Source organism: Natrix helvetica (genome assembly GCF_964273705.1).
Source record: "Natrix helvetica genome assembly, chromosome: 3".
Taxonomy (NCBI): domain Eukaryota; kingdom Metazoa; phylum Chordata; class Lepidosauria; order Squamata; family Natricidae; genus Natrix; species Natrix helvetica.
In genome coordinates this window covers 52,797,430-52,822,930 of record NC_138549.1, presented here as the reverse complement: position 1 = coordinate 52,822,930, position 25,501 = coordinate 52,797,430, and the positions used below count along the sequence as shown (strand labels likewise).

The 25,501-nt window shown below is 38.6% G+C and overlaps 1 protein-coding gene across 2 annotated transcripts in view; it reads right to left on the bottom strand.

Annotated features, from left to right (window-relative positions):
- The window catches only part of POLA1 (DNA polymerase alpha 1, catalytic subunit), a 511,093-nt gene extending 486,519 nt beyond the window's left edge, over positions 1-24,574 (bottom strand). For both annotated transcript variants that reach the window (XM_081949269.1, XM_081949270.1), the window contains exons 1-7: positions 24,405-24,574; positions 21,360-21,484; positions 20,647-20,743; positions 19,461-19,541; positions 8,733-8,848; positions 8,443-8,505; positions 2,577-2,672 (exon numbers count right to left, since the gene is read on the bottom strand). In XM_081949269.1, coding sequence (XP_081805395.1) covers positions 2,577-2,672; positions 8,443-8,505; positions 8,733-8,848; positions 19,461-19,541; positions 20,647-20,743; positions 21,360-21,484; positions 24,405-24,447 — 621 coding nt within the window. In that variant the 5' untranslated portion in view covers positions 24,448-24,574. The remainder of the gene's footprint in view (positions 1-2,576; positions 2,673-8,442; positions 8,506-8,732; positions 8,849-19,460; positions 19,542-20,646; positions 20,744-21,359; positions 21,485-24,404) is intronic.
- Between the last annotated feature and the right edge of the window lie 927 nt (positions 24,575-25,501).

The window sequence follows — 25,501 nt, the reverse complement described above, 5'->3', positions numbered from 1 at the left end:
ACCTTTCTCTCAACAAATTATCTCAAACAGTGATTGGACCAACAGACTGAGAGAAAACTGGGCAAGAATGGGAAGGCAGGAGTATTTAAGAGTTTGCTCTCAGTCTTTGGACCAATCAGGCTTTGAGAATAGCCACACGTGACCGCTCCCTCTCCCCCACTGGAAAACAGGTGTTTATACAAAACTACAGACCAATCTCATTGCTAAATGCAGATTACAAAATCTTTGCTTCAATAATAGCAGAACGGTTGAAAAAATTTCTTACAGCATTCATCCATATCAAAGATCAAAACAGATTCCTCCCCAGAAGACAAATTTTAAACAATATGAGAATTATGTTGAACATTCTTGAATATTATGAAGTGCACAATGGAAAACAGGTTGCACTAATCTTTCTCGATGCCCAAAAGGCATTTGATAATGTCAACTGGGAATTTTTGCACCAACAATTAGAATACATGGATTGTGGGGATAAATTTATAAACATGATCAGAGCAATTTATACAAACCAAAAAGCCAAAGTAATAATCAATGGTGAATTAACACAAAGTATTGTAATCCAGAAAGGTACAAGACAAGGTTGCCCCCTATCCCCACTGCTGTTTATACTAACCCTAGAAGTATTAGCCACGAATGTACGTAAAGACGTACAGATAAAGGGACTAGAAATCAAAAAGGAGCAATTTAAGCTACAGGCCTTTCCGGACGATCTAGTGTTTGTGCTAGAAGACCCTATAAAGTCTGGTACGAAACTCATTGAGGAATTGACAGAGTATGGGAAAATAGCGGGTTTAAAGATAAATATGACAAATATCAAAATGCTGACTAAAAATATGACAGCAAAAGCAAAAGAGGAGTTAACGAAGAAATTGGGTATCCAATTTGTCAAAAAAGTTAAATATCTTGGTATACATTTATCTGCGAGGTGTGTGACCATCAAAGAAGATAATTATACTAATTGGATTAATAAAACTAAGAAAGATCTAGAAAGATGGAAAAACCTACAATTGTCCCTGATAGGCAGGATCGCAGTTATAAAAATTAATATATTACCAAAATTTCTTTTCCTATTTCAGAATATTCCCATTAAATTAGAAAAAGGTGTCTTCAAGGATTTGAATCAATTGGTTTCGAAATTTATTTGGCAGGGAAAAAAACCAAGAATAAAACTTAAGGCTATGCAAGACACTAAGGAAAAGGGAGGATTTGGCGTACCAGATTGGGAACTCTATTATACTGCGGCCATACTAACATGGCTAAGGGAATGGATAATGCTGAGAAATAAAAGATTACTCAAATTGGAAGGCCATGACCTCCAAGCAGGCTGGCATGCCTTCCTCTGGTATGAAAAAGGATCTGCACACAAATATTTTAGTAGACATTACATCAGACAATCTCTGTTACTAATATGGAACAAAATTAAACATGACTATACTAAAATACCTATTTGGCTATCTACGATGGAAGCATACATACACCCAAATTTAATCAACATGGAAAATATAGTCACATATAAAGAGTTATTGAACAGGCAGGGGGAGATCAAAACCAGATCAGAATTGACATCACAAGAAGTACAAGTAGAATGGTGGTCTTATTTACAGATACAATCAAGGTATGCACAGGATAGGAAGAACGAAGGTATTGCCAAAGACTACACAATATTAGATAAACTTTTGATACAGACAGAAAACAGACTGATCAAAGTGCTGTATAGATTCTTGTTGGAATATAAACTAGAGGAGGAACATGTCAAAGAAACCATGGTCGCCTGGGCGAAAAATTTCGGTTACAATGTGGAATTGGCTAAGTGGGAAAAACTTTGGATACTTAATCAGAAACTAACATTGGCTACGGTGTATAAAGAAAATCTTTATAAGATGTTCTACAGATGGCATCTCCCCCCAGCACGGCTTTCCAAAATGTTCAAAAATCTGGCCCCAAATTGTTGGAAGTGTAAAAAAACACCAGGCACTTTCTATCATATGTGGTGGATGTGCAATGAGGCAAAAAAATATTGGAAAATGATTCAATCATGGTTAGAACAAATGGTGGGAGAACAAATTATGTTTAAACCAGAAACTTTTCTCCTAGGCATAATACCGGAGGGGTTTAAGAAAGATACACTTTATCATACACTTCATTTAATTATACATATACTAACTGCAGCGTGCATAACCTATGCACAGTATTGGAAAAAAGAAAATACACCATCAGAGCTTGATATAATCAGAAAAGTGTTGGCCTGTGCAGAAGCAGATAGGCTCACTCTTGAACTTAAAAATAAAGGGGAATCAGAATATTTTGAAGTATGCAACAGATTTTATGATTGGTACAAGACAAGATGACAAGACTGGAACAAATGTATATATTGTGAATGGACAGAAGGATAGACAATGTATTAAGTAGATTAATTGTTAATGGTTGAAACTAGCTGTACATAATGTGAATGTATGGTCACTCCGACTCCGCGGTATTGCATTGTTTTAAATGTAAAAATAATAAAAATATATTTTAAAAAAAAATCTAGAAAGCTAAAAATTTAAAAAGCAACACTTCCCATTTAAGAGTATTACCTTGGAATCTTCGGATTGCACAGAAAAAGGATTTAATGTCGTTCCAAGAATTCTCCTTTTTTTAAGCACTGGAACTGGTGGTACTATATGAACAGGCTGTAGAGAAGATAGATGTTGATATTCCTTTAATACAATTTCCAAAATAAAGATTCTTATCTCTACACTGATACATACTCTGATACATACTCTCAGAAATATCATCTTCCTTCCTTCTCATTCTCATACACTTGCACAAAGCATCAGACAGAAATGGATGCAAAGTAATGAATAAATGCAATATTTTACTAAAACCACCTCTATTAACTTAAGCTCTCCTTTTACAGTCTGCAGGAGACAAATTCAGTTTCTAATATGCATTTTTTTACATTTTAATAAAAATAAACATATATGAAGATACCTGACTCATAATTAAATAGAATTTTAGAACTCATCAAATTTATATCTGAATTGTCTTCAAAGTATTTCTTGAAATAATAATAATAATAATAATAATAATAATAATAATAATAATAATAATAATAATAATAATAATAATAATAATAATAATAATAATAATAATAATTTTATTTGATTAGCCGCAACCCACTCCCGAAGGACTCGGGGCGGCGTACAATCAAAACAGATAAAATACAGATAAAGACATACATACATACATAAAGAACAAAGACATATACATGTGCATGGAGGAGGTAGACTCATAAGTGAAAGACAATTAAAAAACACAATTTAAAATCCCATTAAACAAAAGTACTGAATTAAAAAACCCATCAGGAGCGTTATGAAGTTATGATTGAGCCAGGCCGGCTATTTGGAATAGGTGGGTCTTGAGCTTTACACGGAAGGAGCGGAGGTCAGTAGTGGTCCTAATATCCGGGGGGAGGTCATTCCACAGGGCTGGGCCTGCCACAGAGAAGGCTCTGCTCCTAGGCGCCGCCCCATGGCACTGTCTGGTGGACGGCACCTGGAGAAGTCCCTCTCTGTGCGAGCGGATGGGTCGTAGGGATGTATGGGGCAGAATACGATCCCGCAGGTAACTAGGTCCTGAGCCATGGAGCGCTTTAAAGATCGTAATCAAGACCTTGAAACGCACCCGATAGACCACAGGAAGCCAGTGCAGCTCGCGCAGGAGAAGTGTCACATGGGAGTACTTAGTACTCCCCATAATCACCCGCGCGGCCGCATTCTGGACCAACTGCAGTCTCCGAGTGCATTTCAAGGGAAGCCCCATGTAGAGAGCGTTACAGTAGTCCAGGTGAGACGTCACCAGCGCATGGGTGACTGTGCGTAGGGCGTCCCGGTCCAATAGGGGGCGCAATTGGTGCACCAGGCGAACCTGGTGGAACGCCCCCCTGGCCACGGCTGTCACATGGTCATCCATGGATAGCCTGGCATCCAGGAGGACGCCCAAATTGTGCGCCCGCTCCACGGGGGCGAGTTGAATGCCCCCAATGGCCAGAGATGGGATTAACTGGTTGAACCGGGGGGCCGGAACCCACAGCCACTCCGTCTTGGAAGGGTTGAGCTTGAGTCGGTTGTCATCCATCCAGACCCGTACGGCTTCCACACACCGGGACATCACTTCGACGGCCTCGTTGGGGTGGTTCGGGGTGGAAATGTACAGCTGAGTATCATCAGCGTACAGATGATATCCCACCCCGAAACCACGGATGATCTCACCCAGCGGCTTCATGTATGTGTTGAACAGGAGTGGCGAGAGGACCGACCCCTGTGGCACCCCACAAGTAAGGGGGCTTAGGGTCGACCTCTGCTCCCCTGCCAACACACGTTGCGTCCGGCCAGAGAGGTAGGAGCCGAACCACCGCAAAACGGTGCCCCGGACCCCCAACCCCTCCAGTCGGTGCAACAGGATACCATGGTCGATGGTATCAAAAGCCGCCGAGAGGTCTAATAGGACCAGGATAGAGGAACAACCCCTATCTCTGGCCCTCCAGAGATCATCCACCAACGTGACCAAGGCCGTCTCTGTACTGTGCCCGGGGCGAAAGCCGGACTGGCGCAGGTCTAGATAATCATTCTCCTCCAGATGTCGTGGGAACTGAGAAGCCACCACACTCTCTACAACCTTCGCCAAAAAGGGAAGGCTGGAGACAGGACGATAATTGGCCAGCTCCGTAGGGTCCAGGGAAGGCTTCTTGAGCAAGGGTCTCACCACCGCCTCTTTCAAGGCGGCCGGAAGAGACCCCTCACCCAACGAAGCGTTCACTAGGCCCAGGAGCCAGTCGCGTGTAACCTCCCAGGATGCCAGTACAAGCCAGGAGGGACACGGGTCCAGTAAACATGTGGTAGGTCGCAGTCGTCCACGCAATCTGTCCAAATCCTCAATGACAACCAAGTCAAACTCCTCCCAAAAAGGTTTCTCAAGACTCGCCACTGGCGTCTCGACTGGGCCACTGAAGGGGACCCAATCCTTCCGGATTTGAGCGACTTTATCCTGCAGATATTTCCCAAATTCCTCTGCCCTACCCTGTAAAGGGGCCTCCCGCGGCCTCTGAAACAGAAGGGAGCAGGACACCCGAAACAGGGCGGCAGGGCGGTTCTCTGCGGATGCAATGAGAGCGGCACAATATTGACGTTTGGCCGTTCTCAATGCCACTAGGTACGTCCTTAAATGGGCTCGTACCTGTGCTCGGTCAAATTCGGATCGGGAGGATCTCCAACGACTCTCTAGGCATCTCTTGCGGCGCTTCATCACCCTTAGCTCCTCGGTAAACCAAGGAGCCAGGGTGGATCGTTGCCGCCGGAGAGGCTGCAAAGGCGCCACCCGGTTCAAGGCCCCGGTAGTCGCATTATTCCACGCGGCCACCAGGTCCTCTACCCGAGGGCGGGTCAGGGCTGCAGGAGGTGGCCCAAGCTCCGTCTGGAACCTATCTGGTTCCATCAGGCGCCTGGGGCGGTACCATCTAGTGTTTTCCGGTTCCGCCTCCCCGCAGCGAGGGGTAGCACCAGGGAAGTCAAGTCGGAGGAGTGAGTGATCTGACCATGACAGAGGAGTGATGGTTAAATTCACTCCTCCCAGATCACTCAACCACTGGCCAGAGACAAAAACAAGGTCCAAGGTGTGACCTCCCTCGTGTGTTGGGCCCTGAATCATTTGAGTCAGGTCCATGGCTATCATGGAAGCCATGAACTCCCGAACCCCCTCTGATGCTTCTCCCACCGATGGCAGGTTAAAATCCCCCATCACTAGAAGTTTGGGGGTCTCAACCGCCACCGATGCGATCAGCTCGAGGAGCTCAGGCAGGGTCGCTGATGTATGGCGGGGAGCCAGGTATACTATCAGCAGGCCCAACTGCCTCCCAGGGCCCCATTTCACAACAAGGGATTCACATCCGGACGTCTGTGGCACAGTGGACTCCCTCGGCTCTAAGTCCTCCCGGATAATCATTGTACAGAACAATATTCCCGCTTTACAACCTCTACCCCACAAATGTACGTCTCCTCCCCTTGGCTCTCCTTCTCTTCCAGGCTTCCGCTTCCACTCATTTAACTACAACTTTCCTCCTCGGCTGGCCCTCACCCACCCATTCGCCCTGGCAAATGGGCCTCCACCCCTCCATTTGCCAAAACATCATTTGTCCCAAGCCTTTGGCCCCACGGGATAGTTAGCCTCTAGCAAATCAGGTGGTGACTTACTTCCTGGCTGCCACATACTGCTGCTGTGAGACTGGCTGGGTTTGGTTGGAAGGGGGGACAGAGAGACCGAGGGAGGGAGGGAGGGAGGGAGGGAGGGAGGGAGGGAGGGAGGGAAGGGAAAGTGAATGACATATGGGTAGATGGATGGGTGGATAGATGGGCGGAGGGGGGGGAGAGAGAGAGAGAGAGAGAGAGGGAGGGAGGGAGGGACCTCTGAGGTTATCTAGTCCAACCCCTCCTCGAGCATTTTGGTTGCTAATTTTTGGTAAGTCACATGGTTGTTAAGTGAATCCGGTTTCCCAATGGACTTTGTTCATCAGGTTGCAAAATAGGATCGTTTGACTCCGGGACACTAAGACATAAATATGAGTCCATTGCCAAGCATCCAAATTTGGATCACCTGACCATGGGAATGCCGCAACAGTTACTAATTGTGAAAAACAGACATACTGTAAGTCCCATTTTCCAATGCCATTGTAACTTTGAATGATCACTAAATCAATCACAGTCGTTAAGTGAATCTGTCATCCCTGAATCTCCCTTGCTAAGCAAGACAGCTGTTCAGTGAGTTTGGATCCATTTTAAGAGCTTTCTTGCCACCACTGTTAAGTGAACCATTGTTTAAGTCAGTCAGACGATGGGAATCTGGGAATTTTCCTCTCTATTAGAGGCATCAGAATAATCCTAAATTGTGATAGCGCACATGCATGCAATTTTGGCACCCGTAAGAAAAAGATTCAGGGGGGGGGGTTGAGTGGGAGGTGGGGGTGGGTTAGGGTGGAGGGTGGGGTAATATATATGTATAAATATACTAGAAGATGGGATTAATGAAATATTATTTTAAGAGAAATTTATATTATGATTTATATATGTTAAATTAGTTTAGAAGAAGGGATTGATGGGCTATTATTATTCTAAGAGAAATTTATATTGTGATTGTTGGGAAGAGAGGGGGAACAATATGTGTATGAGTAATCTACTTTTAGACAGGGGGAGGGGAGGGGGTAAAATAATTGGTATAATATTTGAATTTCCTTTTTTTAGGGGGGGCTGGGGGGAGGGGAGGGGGTATAGTATCTGTATGGGATTTACACTGTATGGTGGGGGGGTTAAAAGGGGAAAATATGTTTGTATAAAACTTTTTCAATAAAAAAGAAAGAAAGAAAAAGATTCATTATCACTGATATAAGGTCTCCTGCTCAAGCAGAGGGTTGGACTAGATGACCTCCAAGGTCCCTTCCAGCCCTTAATTGCTTGCTGTTTCAAAGCATCTTCTGAAGCCACATCTAGTGCAAGGTTTGTGGTCCTTCCTTCCTCTTTTTCTCTCTCTCCTTTGTCAATCCATGTCACTGCATTAATTGTTTGCTAGCCGAGATGAAGATTTACTGCGCAGGTCATAGGTCTTATCAGCAAGTGATTTACAGAGCATGTTTCTTAACACGTTTCTTAATACATCACACATTCCAGAGACTTCTGATCTTCTGTTCGTCTGCCAAGAAGGTGGACGACAATTGCTCTTGCCAAAATTTAACAATTAGATAGATTTGTTTTATTTTCTTTTTATATTAAAGTTTGTTTTCATTAGAACATGTTTCTCGGGTTTTTATTTCTTATCTGAGATATGCTAACAAGGAGGGCTGGCGATCCACACCTCGATCGAGGGGGAAGGGAAACTTTCCATTCCTTCTCAATCCATCCATCTACTGTATATCTCATTCACTTTCCCTTCCCTCCCTCCCTTTTTTTCTTTCTTTCTCTTTCCCTTACTTCTCTCCCTTTCTTTCGTGTCTACCCTTTTTCTTCCTTTCTTGCCTTTCCTTTCTTTCACTTTCCCTTCCCTCCTTCTTTCTTTCTTTCTTTCTCTCTTTCTTTCTAACCAAACCCACCCGGCCTCACCACAGCAGCGGAGGTCAGGCCCGCACACATGTGACAGCCAGAAAGGAAGTCGCCATCTGATTGGCTGGCAGCTAACTGTCCCATGCGGCCAAAGGCCCAGGACAAACAGTGTTTCAGCAAATGGGCTGCACTAAAGGGAATGCAGCAGAGGGGTGGAGGCCCATTGGCCAGAGTGAAGGGGTGGGGAAAGGCCAACCGAGGAGAAAAGCTGTAGTTAAATGGGCAGAGGCAGAAGCGTGGAGAAGGAGGCATGGCCAAGGGTAGAAGACTGAAGGTCCCATTCCGCCCACAAATACATACAACATACATTTCCTACCTTAGCATTCAGATCTTGCAAAATGTCACTTAGTAAATCATCTTTAGAGAGATCAATTGCCTTCTGCAAAAGAAAATATAGGTTTTCCATAAACTTTTGAAGATTTTCAAAACCCGTTCAAGATAAATAATGATATACTTGACCTCAATTTCAGAAAACAAGAAATAATTAATAGGGAGTTGATTGTAAGATCAGTGGAGTTATAAATGTTTTAAATAAATAAAGTAGCAAAAACTTGAGAGAACAATATACAATTCTAAAATATATAATTTATGCAAATTAAAACTTACGTCAGCATTTTTCTTGACAGTGTTTGCTATGAACATGGATTTAATAGTGTTTGGCTTTGATACCAGTGTCTTTTTCAATTTGTTTTTGTCATATGTGGAAGCTGTATCTTTTCTTCCTGGTAATAATAATAAAAAAAATCAAAACATCAAAATCTATTCATCAGGCATCATTTTAAAAAAATATAAACCAATCTTGAGTGCAATGTTAAATCATAGTGTAGTGTTGCAAATAAGAACTGAGGCTTTTCTTACCTTCCATTCTATTGGTTATTAAGCACTTATGCAGCACTTGTTTCGTCACCACTGTACAAATACTGAACAATAAAATCTGTGCCCTGTACCTTCTTTATCATCTAATTGACCTTGAACAAAAGGTAAAGGGAATGAAAATGGAACCATCTGCCATTATGTTCTTTCTGACAGGCAAAGCAGCAAGGCATCTAAGGATTCATTATTCCCAGGCCAAATCATACGAAAGAATTTCCAGCACCTCAACCCTCCCTTATCAAAATGCTTGGTAGAATAATGTGAAAGGGTCTGTGGATGAGGAAAAATACATACAAGAGAATAACTGCTGCAAAAAAAGAGGAAAAGGAGTTGCAAAATATATAATCAAATAGAACTAGAGGAAAATGTAGAACAGTTTTGAAGGAAAGATAAGATGTTTTGGAAGTGAGCAAAGAAAGTTAAACAATTATTCTGCCAGAGTACATAGAAATAAAACATAATGAAATTATATGGGATGAAGCCAAAACACAGAAACATTCTAGTTATCAATGGATATAACAGCATTATATTGAGGATAGAATTGAAATAAGTATTACATTACTATACAATAGAATACTGATGTAATGAAAGCTATAAAAATGCTGCAGAATAGTATGGCCACATATTTAGATGATGTTAAAGAAATATTAAAATATGGATGCAGTTTGCTTGTGGAGTGGTTGCATGTTATAAATCTGGATGCTGCATACAGTACAAGCAATATACTGTGTGCACAATTATTAGGCAAGTTGTATTTTGGAGGATTAATTTTATTATTGAACAACTAGTGCTTTCAGTCAATCCAAAATGTTATGAAACCACAAACCTAAATATTTAAGGAACAAAAAGTGAGATTTTGGCTTTCTTAGGAGAATATCTATGTGTACACAATTAATGGGTAACTATTAGTGTGCAGGATTATTGTGCATCTAAATGAAAAATGAATTTTTTTCCCATCTCACTCGTTTATCTGTATCTGTTAAAGTGAGAATAATAAACAAACAACTCAAAATGTAGAAATAAACATTTCTGACATTTTTAAAAAATTAGTGATCAACATAGCCAGCCTATTTTTCAATAACAGTCATAATCCTTCCATTCATGGAGTCTGTCAGTTTCTTGATCTGTTGACAATCAACTTTTTGTATAGCAGCAACCACAATATCCCAGATATCCCAGACACTGTTCAGAAGTGTACTGTTTTCCTTCACTATAAATCTCCCATCTTTAAGACCTTTACTGGAGCGGAATGGAATACTTCGATGTATGCAATGAAGCATTGTCCTGCATAAAAATCATGGTTTTCTTGAAAGATGCAGACTTTTTCCTGTACCACTGCTTGAAGAAAGTGTCTTCTAAAAACTGGCAGTAGGCTTGGGAGTTGATTTTGCGTCAGTCTTCAACTCAAAAAGGTCCAACTAGCTCATTTTTTAATAATACCAGCCCATACCAGTACCCCACCTCTACTTTGCTGGAGTCTGAGTCAAAGTGGAGCTCTGTGCCTATTATTGATCCAGCCACGGGCCTATCCATTTGGTCTGTCAAGAGTCACTCTCATCTCATCAGTACGTAAAACCTTTGAAAAATCTGTCTTCAGATATTTCTTGGCCCAGTCTTACCGTTTCAACTTATGTGTCTTGTTCGGTGGTGGCTGGATAATGGGTTCCTGGTAACTTCATGTTTGATTCTTCTTAAATCTTTGACAGTTAATGTTTTTTTTTCTCAACATGTTTCTTGTGACCTTGTTAACTATTTGCAACAAAACATTTGATGGTTCTGTGATCATGCCCCAATATCTCAGCAATTTCAGGAGCTCTGCATCCCTCTGAAAGACTTTTTACAATGTTTGACTTTTCAGAGTCAGTTAAATCTTTTTTGGCACATTTTGCCTGAGGCCCTCCCTCATTACACAAATACACATCACCTGATATAAATCCACTAAGAGTTCAAATTTAGATCTTCTAATCCAACCCCTGCAGGAGATCCTGTACCATTTCAGACAAGTGATTGTCCGGTCTCTTCTTAAAAACCTCCAGTGATGAAGCACAATGTCTGACAGCAAGTTGTTCCACTGGTTAATTGCCCTCATTGTTGGAAGTTTCTCCTTAATTCCAGGTTGCTTCTCTCCTTGATTAGTTTCCCTTTATTATTTCTTATCCTTCCCTCTGATGCTTTGGTAAATTAAATGACCTCCTCCTCTTTGTGGCAGCCTCTCAAATACTGGAATATTGCTGTCATGTCCCCCCTAGTCCTTCTTTTCTCTAGAGTAGCCAAATCCTGAAACCTTCTACATGTTTTAATCTCCAGGCCTTTAATCATCTTCTCTGCACTTTTTCCAAAGTCTCAACATCTTTTTTGTAATGTCGTGATCAAAACTGGATGCAGTATTCCAGGTGTGGTCTTAACAAGGTTTTATAAAGCAGTACTAATATTTCACATGATTTTGAATCTGTGTCTCTTTATACAATCAAGGATTGTATTAGCTTTTTTGGCTGCTGGCTCATGTCTAAATGATAATGCACTAGGACCTCAAGGTCTCTGTTTGTTTTTGCTGTTTTTGAGCCAGGTTTCACCTAATCTGTACTTATAAACTTTGGGTTTTCTTGCCCAAGTGTAAAATCTTGCTTTTCTCCATACTAAATTTCATTTTGTTGGATAGGGTCCATTATTCAAGTCTGTCAAGATCTTTTTGGATCCTGAGCTTTTCTTCTGGGGTGTTGACTATTCCTTCAGCTTAGTGTCATCTGCAAATTTGATGAGTTCCCCTTCTATTCCCTCATCTAAGTCATTTATGCAGATATTGAAGAGTACTGGGACTAAGACAGAACCTTGTGGTACCCACTGCTTACTTCCCTCCATGTAGATGCAGTATCATTAAGGACTACTCATTGAGTACTGTTTGTCAGCCAGTTACAAATCAATCTGGTGATGATGCTGTCTATCCCACATTTTTCTAGTTTACCAAGTAGAAGATTGTGGTCTACTTTGTCAAATGTCTTGCGGAAGTCTAAATATACTATGTCCACAGCATTTCGCTGGTCTACTAATTAATCACTTTGTCAAAGAATGAAATAAGATTGGTTTGGCATGATCTATTTTTAACAAATCCATACTGGCTTCTAGTTATAACTTTATTTGTTTCTAGAAGTTCACAGATCCTTTTGATTGATTTTTCCAGTATATTCCCGGGTATCAATATTAGGCTGATTGGTCTATAGTTTCCTGGATCTGTTTTTTTTTTTTTAAGATGGGAACCATATCAACTCTTTTACAATCCTTTGGTAGTTCTCCACTGCTTCAAGATTTTTTAAAGATATGATGCAATGGTTTTGAGATAACATCTGCCAGCTTCTTCAGAATTCTGGGATGTAATCCATCAGGACCCGGTAATTTATATTCATCAAGGTTAGGCAAATGTTCTCTTACTATTTTCTTGCTTATTTTAATTCTTATTTGTAGTCTGTCTTTTACAGTTATGTTTTTGGTAGGTTGGGCTATAGTTTCTTTTTGTGTGAAGACTGATGCAAAGACTGAGTTAAGACATCGTCTCAGTCTGATCAAGCTCAGTGATCAATGTAGCAAAAATCAAGAGTTGAGAAATTGCAAGTTATGTATAAAAGAACTTATATTAGGGATAAATTATATAGAAATAAGACCTGGGTATATCAAATGAAATGTAAAAACAAACTGAATGAAGTGGAATTTGATAACTCAATAAACGTGAATGGTAAAAAGAGATTAATTTGCGCTTTCATTTATTTGGTTTTCTGGTTCTTATGCCTTCTGCACCTCAAAAGGTAATCGTATAATGTATATGTTACGGTGAAAGACCGAAATCTGGTGAATGTCGACATTCACCGGTGAAAGACCGAATATTTCATTACATCGTTTTACATTCGGACCTTCACCGGTGAATGTCGACATTCACATAGTCGCTTGGTGTATGTCCGAAAATACCCTTATCCTCTCGACACCCTTACCCTAATCCCCTTACCCTAATACCTCGGCTCCTCGCTTCCTTTTAAGCGTCTTCTATTCGCGGAGTTTTTTTTTTTTTAAACCTGCGATCCTTAAGAAGACGCTTAAAAGGAAGCGAGGAGCCGAGGTATTAGGGTAAGAGGATTAGGGTAAGGGTGTCGAGAGGATAAGGGTATTTTCAGACATACACCAAGCGACTATGTGAATGTCGACATTCACCGGTGAATGTAAAACGATGTAATGAAATATTCGGTCTTTCACCGGTGAATGTCGACATTCACCAGATTTCGGTCTTTCACCGTAACATATACATATCTATCTATTAAAAATTACCAACCAGAGCAGTTGTCTCACCAGTATTGTGAGTAGCAACTTTGCAACTTCATTTTTGCAGTAAGCAGATTTCCATAAAAGCAGTTCCATAGAACAATTATTGCTGTAACTGAGATTATCAAATGGGGACTTCCGGTGGTGATGTCGAGACGAGTGTGGGGAAGAAATCAGGGCTCTGACTTCTTATGCCAAACTACACATTTGGAGAATCCCTTCGGGGGTACGCCGATCTTGGAGAGAGACTCGGAGGAGTAGGGAAACCCTAGGACTAATGAGGAGGAGTCACCCGTTACGATGTGGGGATATCCTTTTAATCCGGCGCGCAAGCGTCTGCCTTGTTTCAATGGCGGACTTGAAGTCTCGACAAACTATCTAAAAGGGGAAGGAAGAATTTAATAAACTTGTTGTTGTGTCATTGAGTGGATTAGTGGAATGGCTTGCGAGTGGAAACAGCGGTGAGTGTGGGCAGAAAGGGAAGATCGTAGAGGAGAACAGGCAAAGCAGTGAGTCTTCAGAGATCGGGTGAGAGAGCCCTATAACCGAGAGGCCACTTGGAGAAGTGAAAGCGGCAGATTTTTAGAGGCAAAGACCGGCCCGAAGAACTAATTAGCATAAGTGAGCGATCGGAGGGGAGACAACAAGAAAGAGTACGAACTGACTCTAAGTCATACAGACTCAAGTAGTGAAAAGAAATCAAGTAAGAGGGAGGACTTGGAGAACTGTGGGGTGCTTGAGAGCAGCGGTTGACAGATAGTAGTTAAGAAGAGAAGAGAACAACGAAACGGAAGGGGAAGAGGCTGATGCAACAGCTGTGCTGAAATTATTTAGAACCATTTAGAACAGAAGACTGAAAAGAAAGTAACTCAACCCAGAACTTAAAGAAAAAGTGGTGAATGAAGTGACTGCATTAATAGTTTAATGAAATAAGTTACAATTATATATAATATCTATATATATTTATAATACCTATAAATAAGTACTCAAATCAATATTTATATTCATAAACAAGCAAGTGGAAAGCTTGTGGATATTCTTATATATTATATATGTCTGTTATAAATACCTGAGTTAAATTCCAGTAATCATACTAAGGATACAATGAAATAATCGTACCTTTAAGATATAGTACTGTTGATATGAATGAGCTATGAATGAGCACTGTGGCTTTCTCCCTCTCTCCTTCCCTCTCTGTTTGTTTACTTCTTTTTTACTATTTCCAGTTATTATTGAATAACTTATAGATATTATTTAAGTCGCTTATACTGCTTTAAGAGTACTGTTTGTATATTAATATAGATAGAACAAGCTAAGTTAGAATCATTTAAAGGGGGGGGAAGGGAAAGATATTGGATGCTAATTTTGGATAACATATATAAGATACTAAAAGAACAAGATAAAACTTTAAAAGAGATGGCAAATATCACAACTACACTGAGAACCGGAAAAAAGACAATTGTAAACCCAGCAAAAAATCCAGCAACAAAGGTATTGATTGCTTCTCCAGCATCCCAAAGGTCAACAGAAGAAATGACTACATTGGAAAAACCAAACTCTGGATCGAATATCGAAAATGTGCAGACAGCACTGCTAACTATCCAAGAAACTATGATTAAGTTTCAAGAGGCAGTAGCTAAAAACCACAGTGAACTGAAAACGGATATGAATGAAATGAAAATAGAGATGAGTGAAATGAAAAATGAAGTTAAAAACGACATACAGAAATTAGATGACAAAATGGGAATTATATAAGAAACACTGGGAAAAAAATGAACAGTCAATAAAAGTGATAGAAAAAAGAACAGAACAGAGAAGAAACTAAACTTAGTTGAACAGCAGATGAAAACATCAAGCAAAAACTTAGAAGACTCTCTCATCCACCTGGAAATACAATTGAAATATTACCAAATACTTGGGCAGACCACAACCCCATTAAGATAATCTGGAAAGGGGGAAATAAAAACTAGATGAAGTAGATCCTAAATTTGCAAATATTAAAAGAAAAAGAATTTATTCAAAAATGTAGAAACGAATTGGAATTATTCCTTAAGAAAACACAAAAGAATAGACATCTATACAAAATTTATGGGACACCATGAAAGCTTATTCCCATGGAATTATTATAGCGTATTCAGCAAAAAGAAACAAAGAAAAATGGGCACAACAGAAGATATTAGAGAAGGAAATTAAAAATTTAGAAATAGAATTACAAAACAAGCCACAAAGTGACAAAATTAGAAAGGATTTAATGTTAGCAAAACATAAATTAAATATATTAGACCAGGAAGAAATGGTAAAGGGCCTAAAACTAACAAAACAAAACTTCTTTGAGCAAGCAAATAAACCGGGGAGGTGGCTGTCATATAGATTGAGAAAAGAAAGAGAAAAAAGATTAGTATATCAACTGCAAGAGGAAACTGGTGAACTACAACATACAATGGAAGAGAAGAAAAAGATTGCATACAAGTACTTTGAGAATCTGTATAAAGGGGAACAAGTAGGTGAAAAACAAATAAAAAAATATCTAAATGGAGAAGAACCCCCGTCAATAACAGAAGATATGAAAGAAATGTTGTCAAAAAAAATAACAAAACTAGAATTGAAACAGGCGATTCAGAAACAGAAAAATAATAAAACGTCAGGCCCAGATGGATTCCCAGCAGAATGGTACAAAATAATGGATGAATTGAACGAATCGATAGAACCCTTGATGTTGGAGATGTAAAATGAGGCACTGATGAAAGCAAAAATACCGGATTCATGGAGGGAAGCACATATTACATTAATATTTAAAGAAGGTGCAGATAAAAAACAGATTCAAAACTATAGGCAAATCTCGTTGTTAAATGCCAACTATAAAATATTCACAACAATAATAGCGGAGAGATTGAAAAAATTATTAAATAACTATATACATCCAGACCAAAATGGATTTCTCCCAACAAGACAAATCAGGAATAACACTAGAATAATAGCAAATATTTTAGAGTACTATGAGGTGCATCCAGAGAAACAAGTGGCACTTGTCTTTCTGGATGCACAGAAGGCATTTGCCAATTTAAATTGGGAATTCATGATACAACAAATTAAGAATATGAAATTAGGGGACCAATTTGAAAGATTAATAGAAACGATATACTCCACCCAAAGGGCAAATATATTATTAAATGGGGAAAGTACAGAAACTTTTAAAATAATGAAAAGAGTAAGGCAGGGTTGCCCACTATTACTTCTGCTCTTTATCCTGACACTTGAAAGTCTTCTAATAAGAATTAGACAAAATTTGGAGATAAGAGGAACTAAAATGTAAAAAGAGGAGTATAAAATTCAGGCCTTTGCAGATGATTTGGTATTCATTATAGAAGACCCACTAGAAACAGGAAATAGCTTAATGCGAGAATTAGGAAAATATGAAGAGGTAGCAGGGTTAAAGATTAATAGAGAAAAGACTAAAATGATAACTAAAAATTTGAAGGAAGAACAAAATAAAGAATTAGAAAGAATAATAGGACTGCAAGTGACAAAGAAAGTTAAATATCTTAGAATATGGCTAACTGCAAAGTGCTCAACTATAAAAGAAAATAATTATACAAAATTATTGCAACAAATAAAAAAGGATCTAGACTTATGGGGGAAACTACAACTATCATTATTAGGGAAAACAGTAGCGATAAAAATGAATGTACTACCGAGAATATTATACTTATTTCAAACAATCCCCATAAAATTAGGAAATATTTTTTTTACTGAATTGAATAAGATTATATTAAAATTTATATGGCAAGGGAAGAAAGCCAGGATAAAGTTGAAAGCTCTACAGGATGACAGAAGCAGAGGTGGTATGGGACTCCCTGACTGGGAGCTTTATTAGAAAGCAGCAGCACTAACATGGATCAGGGATTGGATAAATTTAAAAAATAAAAGAATACTAACATTAGAGGGCCACGGGATGCAAACGGGATGGCATTTTTTCCTAAGGGAAGAGGGTAAAAAGAAACAAAAATACTTTCACAGACACTATATTAGAGATGCACTGATAGATACAGGTCTGGAATAAAATTAGAGAAAAACATTACATGAAAATACCGACATGGCTTTCCACTATGGAAGCCATGACACATCCCAATACACTAGATCTATCAAAAATGGTTAGATATAGTGAAATTTTAGACAGCCAAGGGAATTTGAAAACAAATCAAGAATTAAAGGAGCAAAATATAAATATAGATTGGTGGTCATAATCTCCAACTACAATCGAGATACAAAAAAGATGTAAAAGAATATGGAATATACACAGAATTACAACAAATAGATAAAATTTTAATTGGCCCGGAAAATAAACTCATAACGAAAATTTACAAATATTTATTAGAAGTAACATTAGAAGAAAAAGTTAAAGGTTGCATGATAGCGTGGGCCAAAAGCTAGTGGATTGGGAAAGAAATTGGAGCACAAATTATAAACTAACACGATCAGCAGCACTAAAAGAAAATATGTACAAAATGTTTTATCGTTGGCATTTACCACCAACAAAATTGGCTAAAATGTACCCAAACATGAAGCCGACCTGCTGGAAGTGTAAAAAAGTACAAGGGACTTTTTATCACATATGGTGGACCTGCCCGGAAACACAAAAATATTGGACAAAAATCTGGAAATGGGTGCAGGAAATTACAGGAGAACAGATAAAATACAAGCCTGAAATATTTCTGCTGGGAATAATCAAAGGGATACAAAAAAAGGGAGACAAAAAAAAATTAAGTACATATTAACACATCTACTAACTACAGCTAGAATAGCATTTGCCCAATGCTGGAAACAAAATAATACCCCCTCGGATGAATTAGTGATAAAAAAACTTTGGATTGTGCAGAGATGGACAAATTAACACTGAAATTAAAAGATAAAGAAGAGTCGGAATATTATGAAATTTGGAACAATTGGTATAAATGGCTGCAAAACAAGAAAATTAAGCCAAAAATATATATAAATAAATATAGAACTAAATATAGAAATAGAACTAAATATAGAAATAAATATAAAGGTGTGTAAATATAGAAGCGAAATATTATATACATGTACAGATATGATGACATAACAATGTTGATATAATGACTGTAATGTGTTGTAGAAGAGAAAAAACAATAAAAAATCTGCAAGATTATCAAATGCATGTTTCATGATTATGGTATTGTGTAGAAACATATATGATGATATATGGCAAATGATATTTCTATTACCAGTTATCTATGTCCTCAATGACAAGATGGTTTTATCAGTATGTTAAAGGATTCACCTGGGTTTGGAGGATTTGTTGTTTAGTGATTTCAAGTCAGTTTTTGATTCATAGCAACTGTCTGGACAAGTCCTGCAGTTTTCTTGGTAAGATTTTTCAAAAATGGTTTGCCAATGGCTGCTTCCCAGAATTTTGTATGTGTGACTGGCCCAAAGTCATTCAGATGACTTCATATCTAACGCAGAACTAGAACTCTTGGTTTCTGGCTTAATACCTTAACCAGTACATTAAACTGGCTCTCTCCTATTTATTTATAGGCAATATAATCACAGCATATAAACATGCCCTGTTTTCTAGGAATGGACACTACTCACTGATAAGGCTCCACCTTCCCATAGTTCAGAGCCATCATATTGCTCTCTGTCAAGCCCAACATTTTAACCTGGCCTAGGAGGCACAATCTCTCCCAATTTCAGTATAATATTGATATGAAATAAGTCACATTTTGAATTACTTATCTTAGAAATTTCATGTAGATAATAGTATTGAAGACAAAACAATATTTCATTGTGACTAGATATTCAGGACTCCTGTTGCAATCAGCTTGCAAGTAGGATTAAAATAATGTGCTCCAGTTCCAGCTTGGCAGAGAAATTAATCAGATGTCAAAAAGTACAGAGAAAATAAGCAAGAATATAGAAATACATAATCCAACATGCTACCAAAGCACTTCTGAAACCAGATATAAACAATTCTAGAAAATTGGTTTCCTTCAAGAGTGTCCAAAGACGGACTATTACTTTCTTATGTATTTTCCCCAACAAAATGACTAGGTTATGTAAGGCAGTTACCCAATACTGCTATCAATATTGCTATTGATTTATATTGGAAAAAGTTGCTGAAAAAAATGTACTCACGTTTCTCGTCAGAATTAAGAGCATTGTCTTCTAAGTCTTCATCAAAAATTTCCCTGCCATCTTCTACATAACCAACCCCATCTATGAAAAAATGTCACTCTTTACACCAAGTCACTATATTTATATTTTGCATTAAAGTTGTACTTAGGAAAGCAAATTGATCTAGATTCACTCAATTTTTCCATCATTTTGCAGTGGTAGAATAACAAACCTGTAGTTTTTCAAAATAAACTACAATTACTATTTTCTATAATGACTGGGCAGACTGGCTGTGATAGTGGTTAGATGGCTGGGACAGTTCTAGGGAGGTCCATATTCCAATTCCTTAGGTTATCTTTCACTAATCACTATCATCATCCTATCTAATAGGCTTGTTTTAAAGATAAAATTAAAAAGGAAATCTTACTCCTGCCAATTTACATCTACATCTAAGCAGTTTTTTTTATTCAAATCAATTTTATGATAATCACAATTGGGACAATTGCTTAATGTAGTCATTAAGCAAATCACATGGTCATTACATTAATACAGCTTCTCCCAATAACTTTTGTTTGTTGGAAGACCCTTGAGAAGATCGCAAATAGTGATCATGTGACCCCTGGATGCTGCAACCATCATAAATACATGCTCATTGCTAGCACTTGAATTTTGATCACATGACTGTGGGGACACTGCAACAGTTATAAGTGTAAGGACTGATTGCAAGTCACTTTTTTTCAACATCGTTGTAACTTCAAATAGTTGCTAAATGAATGGTTACAAGTTGAAGACCTATCAGTAGTTACAGTTTTTTCTATTATTATAAAAAACATTCCCTTATTCTAGATATCTAAAAAAAAATTGAATGACAAGGGAATAAACCAATTGCTCTCTCACTATGCCTGTTTTGAGAGAATTCTACCTTTGTTCTTAATATTACAGTTGAAGTATCAGAACAGTAACCAGAATAATAGACTCAGGCAGTGTTGTTATATATATCAAGTTGAACCCATTGCCAGAATAACAGCTCAGTTAATGCCACTAACTGATATTCATTAGTTTCCTTTAGATACTCACAAGAGATTCAGGCAAATTTTATAAAACTGTTATTTTTAAAAATAACAGTTTGTTTAAATCACATTGCCAGAAAATGAATGGAAAAAGTTTTAGTATCAGCCCAAAGATTTTAAAAAAACATTTTACTAACCATCATCCACAATCCAGTCATCATCCTGGCGTTCTCTGACAATCTTAGAATATTGTTCTTCGTCAATTTCATCATAAATACCTGTAAATTCCTCAACCTACAAAAAGAAAATAATTACTGTAACTTTTATAAAAACAAAGAAAATAGGATTGATATTCTGACATTATTGGGATATTTATTTAAATAAATATCTAATATTTAAATAAATAGCCTAACCAAGCTGTAGCAACGTTCTGACCTTAGCTGATCTCAGAAGCTAAATAGAATATATTTGGATATAGAACCATTTTCAGATTCCAGATTTATTGTCCAAATTAAGAAATGTGAAAAAATAACCAAAAAACCACAGCTAATTGTTTCAATTACACTGCCATGAAAAACATTAGATGCAATCATCAGGAGTCAACTTGATGCTTACAGGGCATCTTTTTATATATACAAATAAGAGACCTATACTTAGTAGTAGCTTCATTCTCCTACACTCTTCACTTATGACTCTCAACATTCAAGGCAGCATGAATCCAGCTGTAGGGGGATTGGTGCTACCATCCATCTTAAAGAATTCCTAAAACTGGGTTAATAAATAAATGTAGATAAATTCTCATACAAAAATATGTGTGGACACATTCACTCATAAAACAATATGGTAATGACATGCTTACATTGATTTAAAAAGAAAAAGAAAACTGAAATTAGAGCAACTTTTTAATTACCTCATATTTTATTTTCTCACCAGCCTTTGCCTTCCTCAGCTGCTCCAGAGCTTCTTGCCTTCCTTTTTTAGATTTTTTCTCACGACGCAAACGTGAAGATGCAAGATTTGCAGTATTTGTTGTTTCTGAAAAACAGAATTGATAAACAGTATTAAAAACAGCATGTGGGAATTAATTAACAGACACAAAGACACAAGGTGAAAACTTTGATAATAAATATCAGTGTCAATGAAAAATAAAAGATCTGTTGATTAGAATTCTACCTATTGAAACTACAAATAAACAAAATGCTGTGAATTAACATAACTTATTTTAAATCATCAAATCTTAAATTTAAAAAGGAAATGCTCTGTATAAGGAAGTATTTCAGTGTTTCAATGTATTAATAAATCAAATATATTTTGTAATTAAATGTATTAAGATACTACTTTTTGCACTTTTTCAGACTTCTTTTCCTACAAGCCTACAGAAGAGTCAAGATCTTGTGGAAGAAATATCCATCGGGTTCAGTTCCAAGGCACTGGAGTCAAAATGGATGCTGGAGGCTCATTGGAAAGAGGGTCCATTTATTGATGAACAGGACATTTGTGGTCCGGATGCAGCTGACCAAAATGAGTTGAGAGTGAGCGGTTTTTATATCTTCTCTTGGGCTTTGCACTTGAGCTTCCTGTTCTTGTGCAAGAATATGCATTCTATTGGCTGTTGTCAGATTCCATGGGGCCATGTAGGGATTATGTAGGGGTCATAGCTGGCTCTTTATAGGCAAAGTACAAATCCTAGGTGTTTGTTTGAGCTAAGATTCTGAGGGTGATGCAATATCTGAAAGGGTGTTGGGTAATTCCTATTGTGGCAAAATGGCTTTGTCCTGGTTTGTCTCTTGGGTGAGGGTATTGGCTTATGAATAGAGTTATCTAGTTGCAAAATGTTCTTATATTTCTTCAACAATATGCCTATGAGGATAAGTGATTCAGCTGCAACAATAATCATCTACTTATAGATTCACCTACTATCTTGTCATTACCTAGTTCAGTGGTGGGCAACCCGCGGCTCGTGAGCCACATGCGGCTCTTTACACCCTTTAATGCGGCTCTTCTGTGTGCCGGGTGCCCGCTCCCCTCCCTCCTCTTGGGCTTCGGAGGGAAGCTTCTGCAAAAGCCCGGGCGAGTGACAACCAATTTTGGTCCTATGACTGCAGAATGCTGCAAAATACCATAAATGCAGGCCAGTTGTTGTGATTGGAACACTCAACAAGGTGACCACAGTGTGTGTGTGTGTGTGAGAGAGAGAGAGACAGACAGACAGAGAGAGGAACAGAGAGAGGGAGTGAGGGAGGGAATCAGAGAGAGACTGACAGACAGACACACACACACACACACAGAGACAGAGGGGGAGGGAGAGAAAGATAGACAGACAGAGAGAGAGACACACACAGAGTGAGTGATTAAGTGAATGAGTGAGAGACAGACACACCCACATACACAGAGTGACAGAGAGAGAGGAAGGGAGGGGAGAGAGACAGAGGGAGAGACAGAGACAGACACACACACACACAGTGAGTGAGAGACAGACAGACACACACACACACACAGAGTGACAGAGATGGGGGAGGGAGGGAGAGAGAGACAAAGAGCCAGAGAGAGAGAGAGAGAAAGAAAAAGAAAAAAAGAAAGAAAGTGGGAGAGAGAGATGAAATTAAGAACAACAACATACAAACCTGACTTACTCAAAGTATCCAAGGAAATGCAAGGCCAATGTTCACATTAGTGGTTGTGACTTTGTCAGTCAATGTCAGGATGTAATTTTCTCTACATTGTAAGGCAAAGTTTACGGAATTTAACGTTATCAATAAATAATATCGTTCTAAAGTTTTTGTTTTATTAGTTGTGTTATTTGTATCCTCCCAACCTATGTGGATATTTGCATGCAGAATATTCTCAATAAAAACTTATTGAAACTAAAAACAGTGTACCATCCTATGTATTTTCGGTTTTAAAAATGTGGCTCTCAAAGTAAATTTCAATCGTGGTTTTGGCGAGATTTGGCTCAGTTGAAAAAAAAGGTTGCCCACCACTGACCTAGTTTCATCTCAAAAGCTTGTCTTGAAATTTTTTTTTGTTCTTTCAGCCTTATATTACAACTGCAGAAATATAGTTTTAATGCATCTGAAGAGCCTAAGAAACTATCATTCACATAAAAATGACAAATTTGAGTCTTTAGTGAGAAAAGCAGCCAAAAAACCACTAGAAGAAAAGTAGAATTAAAGACTGCACACCTTTGCACAATCACTTGACAATAAATATCTAGCTAGATGACAGTGCTTAGTCAATTTTGGCTTGAAAAGCAGAGCAGATTCAGAAGTAGTTAATATTTGGATGGAAGACAAAGAAATACCAAGATAACAGGCTAGAGTTGAAAAAAATGTCAGTCGAAATAATGGAAAATGAAAAATCACTTCCTTATTATTGTCATTAAAACTTCACAGATACATTATATAATTCCCAAAGACTGAGCTCTCAGAGGCTTTACTTTGAAAGTAAGCATCACCAATGTCAGTAAGAATTACTCTAGGCCCATATAAACATTCATGGAGCATCACTGAAAAGATTTGAGAGATTTTAGAAATTGGACTTATGTCACAGAAATTCCTAAATTCCTTTAAAAATCCTGTTTTTAAAAAAAGATTTCACTGGCACTCATTCTGAGAAGCAAACCTCCATGAAACCACTGCAGTGTATTCTTCAGTAGCACTAAATGAGATTACAACTGAGACAGTAAAATCGTTTATGCTTTCAATAGAGAGATATAAGCAATAAGGCTTGAACCAGAGCCACTATTTATCCTGAATTTGGAGTCAAAATATTTATTTTCCAGACACAGCTGCTACTGTTCCGCTGCTTTCTTCCTTTCGGAGATTCGGCTTATGCCCACCACCATCTAAATCTTCCATTCACTTCTACCAACAATCTCTCTGTCCTTTGTTAGCAATCCTCCGGTTTGAGACTTTCCTCCGCCACCACCTCACCCCACATCCCGAGGCACGCTAACCTCCATGGTAATCGTCGTTATGCAGACGCTCGCTCAGCTCCATAATGAAGGTGGGGGGGGGGGATCTGTAGAAGCGCGGGTCGCAGCTCCCTCCCAAACCAGATCTCAACTTCACGCTCTCGCGCCAAAGCACCTAAAAGTGGCGCGAGAAAAGAAACCCAAGTGCCCCGGCTGGCTGAACAGCCAATTAGAAGGCAGATGACGATATTCCTTTTTCCTATTCCGCTTCAGGGTGGGAACAGGAAGAGGCAGTGTGGGGGAGCCGGCTGTTTCTGGAGAAAGGAAAGCGGGCGCAAAATAATACGGGAAACTATCGTTGTTTTCTATATAGTTTTCTATATTCGTGATGTCTTGGAAAAATGACACGGACAGCTGAGGAGGAGGAATAAAGGAAGGAAGCTTCTGACTTGCCATAAATCAATAGAAGAAGAGCTTATCTAAAATGGGGCAGGAGCAATGAAATTGACAAATACGAATTGTTCATTTTCTGGCATGGGCTCTGAATTTAAATATGTTATTCAGAAGCAATATTGCAAATGATAAAATTGTGTCCTTACTACTATGGGTCTGCTCTTTTAAATTGTCCCACCCACTCGCGGGCTAAAATCGCAATGCTAAAGGAAGATGTGAGATTTGTAAATACATTAATTACCTACTCTTATATGTCTCTGATATTTCACTCTTTTAATCATTTGAAATGTGCATGTGAAATTTAAATTACAACATTTGACCTTTACATTGATTTGAATCTATCATGTTTTTTTATATACTGTAAACTGTTCCAAAGAATTTGATAATTAAAGGTTCCCCTCACACATATGTACTAGTTGTTCCCAACTCTAGGGGGCGGTCCTCATCTCAGTTTCAAAGCCGAAGGGCTAGCACTGGCCGAAGATGTGTCTGTGGTCATGTGGCCAACATGACTAAGCGCCAAAGGCGCACAGAATACTGTTACCTTCTCAGCAAAGGTGGTTCCTATTTTTTCTACTTGCATTTTAAACTGCTAAGTTGGGACAAGTAAGGGGAGCTCACTCTGTTACGTGGCGCTAGGGATTTGAACTGCCTACCGTTCTGATTGACAAGATCAGCGCATTAGC